At 37.5% G+C, this 7,828-nt stretch overlaps 1 protein-coding gene and 1 pseudogene across 1 annotated transcript; both read right to left on the reverse strand.

The window, feature by feature from the left end:
* Positions 1 to 1,965: 1,965 nt before the first annotated feature.
* Positions 1,966 to 2,719, reverse strand: LOC113766778 (annotated as a pseudogene).
* A 3,188-nt stretch (positions 2,720 to 5,907) lies between these two features.
* Positions 5,908 to 7,828, reverse strand: LOC113766784 (mannan endo-1,4-beta-mannosidase 5-like). The gene is made up of 5 exons (XM_027310939.1): positions 7,466 to 7,828; positions 7,169 to 7,363; positions 6,914 to 7,036; positions 6,611 to 6,813; positions 5,908 to 6,406 (listed from the first exon to the last, which is right to left on the reverse strand). The coding sequence occupies exons 1-5, from the start codon at positions 7,826 to 7,828 to the stop codon at positions 5,908 to 5,910; spliced, it is 1,383 nt and encodes a 460-aa protein (XP_027166740.1).

Consider the following 7,828-nt stretch of genomic DNA (forward strand, 5'->3'; position numbering starts at 1 on the left):
CTAGGTGAGTGTTACATATAGGAGTACGTAATTTGAATAAGTCTATGACATGCTTATTCCATGATAATTAAGTGTTAAATGCTACATGTCAAGTATTTACCACACTCATACATATTGAAGTAAGGTATACTTGAATTACTCGACATGAAATACTTGAATTGCATATTTACCTGAAGTGTTTAAATGATTAATTATGCTATGGCTGCATAAGTCGAATAGAGTGAATCTCCTCGACTCTTAAGTGGTAAAAGTGGGAAATGGCCAATGACGGCCTATTAAAATGGCAAATATCTGCCAATTAACCGTAATTACTTACCGTAAACCGTTAACCGTTAACCGTAATTACTTACCGTTTACCAACCTACTTGATTACCTACCTACGTGATTACCTGCTTACTTGATTACCTGACTACTTGATTACTTGATTATCGTAAATTATTTGTTCATATGAAATTACCGCATATTGCTTACGTGTTTATGTGTTAAATATTACTAATAATTGCTCATAGGAAATTATCTACCATGTTAAGGCGAGTGTGTACTTTATCTCACTCGACCTACTAAAATGATAAATTTTTACCGTTCACCGATTTATTTGATTACTTGTGCATGTTGTAAGTTCTAAGTTGAACTGGGCCCTGCCCTTGGTTACTAACCTACTCGAGTCAGGACTGGGCTCCGTCGGGTAGGTTGAAACCCTGGGCTACCGTTTCGGTATACTCGAGTACTATCACTGGAGAGATAAGGTGATGGCCATACAAACTGAGGGGATTATGAAGTTATAAGGTGCAGTTGACCGAAATGGTTCCACTGGAACACCGTATCCTTCAATGTGTGTTTGTTTTGCATAATGATAACTGTCTCATGTTAATGTGCCAATATGCAACCTTGAATCATACATGTAGTATGTTCAAATTACTTGATTTATTAAAACGGCTAGAGTGTCTTGGACCTTACTGGGCTGTGTAGCTCATTCCACGTTTTTGTTTTCCTTAACAGGATTCAAGACCAAGAGTGCTCGTGAATAGTACTAGATTGTTTTCTTTTGAAAACTTTAAATTGTACTACAGTAGATGGCTGTAGCAAATATTCTTTTGGGTTGTATTAAACTTGAGAGCTAACTATGGTAAGTATGAAGTGTTTTGGAGTACTTTAAATATATATATTGAAGTTATTTGAAGTATTCCTAGTTTTGAATTATGGGTTGTACCGAATCCTGATGAGAGTTGGGCAGGCGTCCCGCCGATACCCTTGGATTCGTCCTTGGGAGAAGTGGGGGCGTCACAAAGTTGGTGGTTACATATATCATAGGCTAAGTCATTAACATTTCAAATAAACAAATCAGATAAGCAATTAAGACTTTCATGCATAAAGATACAGTTGCGAGCTATTTCGGCAGTAGCTTGACCAGAGTCCGTTGACACTCCGTCAACCATGGAAATATAGTAACAAATCCAGTAGAGCACCGCTTATCTCTAATCTCCGTCCACCGTTCAACCCCCTATCGGATTTGAACTCCAAAAATAACAGTAGAGGCAACCTTGAAGCTGCTGTAAGAGATTTAGTCCCTCAGTTACTACCAAAAAGGAACTAAATCTCTCTTTAAACTGTAGGTCGAGGGTTTGATCCCATTTACAATGGAAAAAATTCAAAAGTGATATCAGAATCAGACCCATTCTTTTGGTCTAATTAGATCTGTATATCTGCTAGTCCCTTTCAGAGCTTCTTTAGACTCCCTTCCTATAAAATAGGATAGATTAGATTATATAAATGTTATCATTGGGGGAAAAAAAAGGAAGCAGTGGCAATTTTTTTTTCTGATCCCACCAAATGAATTAATGTACTGATAAACCATTAAACAAACAAACAGCTTGAATGAATGGTCAAGATGCTATAAGTAACGATACTTTTATTAGAGCAAGATAAGCTATAAATTTCGTTATATAATTGTGACCAATTAATCCTTCAAGGGCCATATACACTGACAAAACTAGCGGTCGAGGGTCCTATGTATAACTTCCCCAGGAATTCTTGTACTTCGCTAATCAAGTTATTTGTATACTGTGCGGTCAAGTTCACTGTTGCCTCAACAATGCCCAAATCGCCATTGATCCTTTGCCCAACAGACGAAGTTGTCTGGAAAGTTTGCCGATTTAAAATGGTCACAGCTGCAAAAAAATCCCCCGAAATGGTTCGTTTGATGTTATCTGGGCTCCCTGGAAGATTGACCAATATTTCTGAGAAGCCAGCCTTTGGACCACTCACCCAATATCTTCGAACTCTCGATGCAATATATTCGTCAATCAGAACGTATGCACCACACTTGCTTACAGCAACTCCGAGTGGTCCAGACAGTCCATTTAGTAACAATGACAACGTTTTAGTTCTTGCATCATATTTGTATAACTTTCCTGAAGTGTCATTGCTCTGGATGATCGTGGAAAGATTCCTGCAAAACAATCAATTTTGCCCAGTTTTATTAGGCATGTCAATCTCCAAGAACGCTTAAATAATTTGATGATATTGGAATTTTCAACGAACCTGGAGAAAAATATTGCGCCAGCATCTGTGAAGTAAACAATTTGATTAGCTTGGTCAATGTCTAATGCATTAGGAAATGCAAAAGTGGTGCCATTGAATCAGTTGCTAGCTGAGTTGCAAGCCCTCCAGCAGGTGAAACCACTAGGAAGCCGAATTTGAAGTCAAGTTCCCAACAGTGCCATTAACATTGTTGCAAGAACAAGGCACAGTTACAAGGTAGTCATTTCTGTTGTTGTCAGTGATCGGCCTGATTTGTGATGTATTCACCGAGTAATAAGAAGCAATCTGCTCTTTTTTAAAGCCATTGTGCTGGTAATGGTAAGAATTGCACGTCTTGATGCTGTTAGAGCAGGCAAAAGGATATATACGACTAATCTGAGTTGGGTATGCAGAAGTTCCCATAAACAGCACGCAGAGAGGGAGGAGAAAAACAAGGTAACCACATTTCCTGGTGCCGGAAGCCTTAAGCAGCCTTGGCTGAGGTTTGTCTTGTGAAAGGAAGTAATTATTATGACAGAATCGCTATGTAGAAATTTCGATGTTAACTACTTCCATTTGTCATTATCTGCTTGAAGCTATTACACGGATTGAATATATTTTGGTTCATCATTGAAATGAAAATCAACACATCACCTGCAGGTTCCAATTAAAAAAAAAAAAACGATTGGGATATTGCAGCCTGTAAATATCTTATTGTAGCTAACGAAGTCTCTACCAATAAACAATTGCTTCAAGCTTTTGCTGGCAATATAACCTTTGCCGATCTTTACAATGTACTACTTATTAGCTTATGTATGTTCCTTTTTGGGTAGGTATGAGGTTATATATGTTTGTTTCGCAACGGCCAGATGTATGCCCATCGCCTACTGCCTCTCTAGAAAGAACAGCAAGCAATGGATCTATCTATCTCTCTTGTGTAATTGGAAATTCAAAGGTATCAGGCGATACAATTAATTTGCTGCCTAACTCGGAACCAATGCTTGGTATAGCTGTCTTCGACGTTTTTTGAGGCATGCCTTCTTCGAAAGAAGTAGATTCGACTATCACTTTGAGATATAGGTGGCAAATCAACCCATTTAATTAAATTTACCAATACCCGCCCATGAATAGATGGGTATAGACATCTTAAATTTTTGCATATAGGTATAAATGGGTTATCCAATAATACCCATCAAACCCAATTAACTCATTTAGAATTGTTTTCTCCCAAATCTCCTCTCTTCCCCTGCCCATTTTTTTTTCAGATTTTTTATTTTGTTATGATGTTAACTACTTTTGTTTCACTATTATTATTATTTGTTGGTTTTATTTTATCATTTTATTTTCTCTTAATTTGTTAACTTACTCACTTTTTAGCATTACCAATTTATGATAAGTTTTAGCCTCTTTTCCTAAATTTCCAAATGAAATTTTAAATTTACATATGAAAAAAATATTAAGGGTTCAAAATTTTTGGATTAAGTTTTTATGTTAATTTGTATAGTACTTAATTTAAATTTTTATATTCTTATTATTCAATTATTAAATAGTATGTAATTTTGCGACATAGAGTACAGATAGGAAAAAAATTGATAATTAGGCTTATTGAACATTATAAGTAAATATTTAAAACTAATGATGGGTTCAAAGAGTGGTATAAATTGATAACTTAGTTTGTAAAAATAAATTTAAATGAGTTTACAAAAAGTTAAAATTAATGGGTTATAAATGGGTAATTGGGTTATCCAATTCATTTTTTGACTTATCCATTTATACCCATCTAATTAAATGAGCATAAATAAGTTGACTCACTAATACCCATTATCCATTTTACCCAATCCAAACCCGCCTAAGTCACTCATTTTGACACCTCTACTTTGAGAGCACAGGTTGCATTTATGCATTACCAATAGCATATAATTGAAACTGTAAGAGATGAAACCAATAGCATTTATGCCCTCGGTCCCGGAATTTGACTTGGTATTAAACAGCCACCAGGCTTAAGGAAAAAATTAAGTGCATTAAATCTGAGAAGGCCATCCAATTCTTGAACTCAATGGTGGTGGAAACATTTTTCAGCCGAGTATTGCCTGCTGTTGTTCACCCCTTTCCTTCGACGGGATGAATGAATGTTTAGCATCAAACCGTCTTGAATTTTTGTGCATGCATGTGTAATTTTTGTTTATTTTCCGGTGGAACTTGGGTATACAGTATCGAAATCTTTGTGCATACAAGCAGGAAACTGTCTTGAAAAGACAAAGCCTTAATTTCAGTTAATCAAGTCAGGAACATGCAAATGCATATAAATCAATTACTATCAATTTGCTGAGATGAAGTTAAAGCAAAACCGCCGCCAGAGGCAAAATGCCAAACTAACTAACAAACTAACGTACGTGTGTGAGTGTGACGGATGCAAATGCATATGTCTGTATGTATGTGGCATCTAATCTAATTACGCAATTTGCTATTGCTATCTGAATTTTGGTCAAAGACTCCAAAAAAAAAAAAAGAAAGAAAAGAGTAGGCAGTGGCGGATCAATTTAGTTCCTAAAATTTCATTTCATTTTTTTATGCTTAAAATTCTCAATATATACATATTTTTGCCTCACTAATTTATCAATTAGCCCCCATTGATTGACAAAAGAAAATATATATTTGAGCATTGGGTTGTCAAAATCCAATATAAACATGTGGCCGTGAATGATTTGCTAAAAATTTCTAATAAGACAATCTAGTAATGCACATAATCCATCACTTCAATGATACCTGGTTTAGTTTATTGGTTTAGAGATAATTTACAAGGTAATGAGTTGTAAAACATTAGTGGATCCCTTTCCTCTTGCCTTATTTATCAATTACTTACTATATGTATACCATTATTGCCAAATACTCACCATTTATCGAACTCAAAGAGCTTTCATTCTGAAACTGCATGTAGGGCATCTAACTTCTAAGTGTAATTTGCCGATCCGTTTGACCACTTAAGAGCATAGAAAAAGTCAAGAAGGACAAAAACCTTAAAAGGGGAAAAAAAAAAACTATATCAAGTAGTCAAGAAAGAACATCATTTCAAATAACCAAACGAAAGATAGTACTGGATCCATTAATTGAAGGTAAATCACACTTTTATTTCATTGGTTACAACTTTGAATAAAAACAAATAGAATTTGTAATTAAAGTCTACCGTGCATTAAGCTATGAGAATTTCGATACAGATTCTCAAGCTTTTTAAACAAGGTGATGCATCGACCAAGGATTTGCGTGCCACACTAAAAATTTGTACATCTTTGAAATTAACAAGTACAAATATTTAATGCAGAATCAATTTTCATTATTTAAGAATTTAATAGTACTAATCAAATATGACCCCATCAAGAGCCAATACTCTCAGAGAAGGGATGGCGAATGATGATGGCCATGCTGCTTTGCATGATGAAGCAGTGCTCTGCGCGAAGGATGAGGATGATTCATCAATCTTGGGTGAGCCTGACCGCGGGCGTGGCTGTGGGCATCGTCAGCTCCGGCGAGCAAATGGGACAGAGCACTCATGGCATGGGCTTGTCTGGACATGATTGCGGTGGTTGAAGGATTCCGGCCTAAGACAACAGCGTATCCGTCGTCGTACGAATCCATTCCTTGGGCCATGAGCTGCCATATTAAGCTTCCGCTCATGGTTCCTCCGCTTCTTGCAAAGCCGTATGTTGTTCTGTACACGTTGCTCATGTAATCGTCTCTCGCACTCAAGCTGTAGCCTGGATCTCTACTGGACTTGCCAAATTCCGCTATGACTAGCGGCTTTTTCAGTATGGTCCTCGAGTCTTCCCAGTGGCTTGACATCCACCTCTGCATAAATACCAATTGTGCTTTGTCATCTTTTCCAGATAACCTGCCACCCAATGCATTAATATGTGAGATCATGAAGATCATGTCGGTTTTTTAGGATGCGATTGGCAATTAAACTGAAATTAAAAGATTAACTTTATGTTCAAATTAATAAGGGATTAGTTATATCATGCTTGCTTTCACGTTTTGATTGCTAAAACCATGGGATTATTGATTAATATAATTTTTTTTTTCTTTTTTGGTTTACCATTGATCTGGATATGCATGGATGGTGGCGAAATCAACGTCCCTGAGGAGATTGCTGCTTATGAAATCTGTTCCAACTTGGTAACCAGGATTAAATTGTTTCTTTTCGGGCATTGTGTCTCCATAAAATCCTTCCATGCCAATCTCCAGCAGGTGCTTCCGGTCCAATGACTTCACGAAACTTGCCATCTCTTGAGTCCATTCCTATCAACAACATTTCAACTCATTCATTCATTCATTTTAGCCCCAAAAATGCACTAAAAAACTTGAGGGATGCTAAAAAGCAGCGGCAACGAGTCCTCACATTGACCGTCCTTCCGGAGTAATCAGCTTGGCAGCGGGGCTCGTTCATGAGTTCCCATGCCATGATTGTGGGATCATCCCTGTACGAAATTCTTGTAATTGTGTTGAACCTTGTCACCACTCTCTGCAAACACGAACCATATGTATGTTTCCAAAAAAAAAATGCATTATTCGTCCAGATTAGCGAAACAAATCTGGAAGACGTACTTGGAAACATAATAACCGACTCTTAATTGCAGCTTTCTCTTAGTCTTACCCTGATGTGACCTTTGTAGTAACCTTTGATGGTGGGATGCGTGTAGAAATCATCGTCACTGTTGACGTGTGCTCCTGCATTTCGAGCCCACTGAGCATACTGCCCTCTACCCCCAAAGTCATTGTAATTGTTCACAAAACTCAATATCAAACGAATTCCATGCTTGTTTGCCTCAGAAATCACAAAATCCAGCGCCTGTATAGTGGTATACCACGTACACCAGTATTATGATTAAGCTAGCTAGTTGCAATACGAAAATAGACGTGCTTGGAAAGGAAAAAAAAAACAATAATGAACCTGAAAAACACGTTCATCATAAATTCCAGGTGATATTTGAAGTGCACGGTCGCCTCCATCGCCGAAAGCCCAGGTTCTGCATACCGAGAGACCGGCAGCGGAGGCATCTCTCAACACTTCAGACACTTTATACCTCTCTTTAGGGTCGGCGGCTACGTGCATCAGCCAATAGGAATTGAATCCATTGAAGAGAAATGGTGAGCCATTCAGAACAAAACGAGGACCCTGAGTCCTAACAAATCCTGCACCATTTCTTGGAACCGTACTACCGCTAGCTTCACAAGCAAGAACTAGTGACAGCAGCGCTACTAGTGCAGCAGCTAGTCCAAAAAGATGGCTTATTCTTCTACTACAACTTGCCAT

This window comes from Coffea eugenioides, chromosome 1, assembly GCF_003713205.1.
Source record: "Coffea eugenioides isolate CCC68of chromosome 1, Ceug_1.0, whole genome shotgun sequence".
Lineage (NCBI taxonomy): Eukaryota > Viridiplantae > Streptophyta > Magnoliopsida > Gentianales > Rubiaceae > Coffea > Coffea eugenioides.

Excerpts from the sequence above, each read along its gene's own strand:
- LOC113766784 (XM_027310939.1), bottom strand. The coding sequence starts at position 7,828 with ATGGCAAGTTGTAGTAGAAGAATAAGCCATCTTTTTGGACTAGCTGCT. Across the intron at positions 7,364-7,465 it reads ATGATGAACGTGTTTTTCAG|GCGCTGGATTTTGTGATTTC; the intron begins GTTCATTATTGT and ends ACCACTATACAG. Across the intron at positions 6,407-6,610 it reads CATGCATATCCAGATCAATG|GTTATCTGGAAAAGATGACA; the intron begins GTAAACCAAAAA and ends ATTGGGTGGCAG.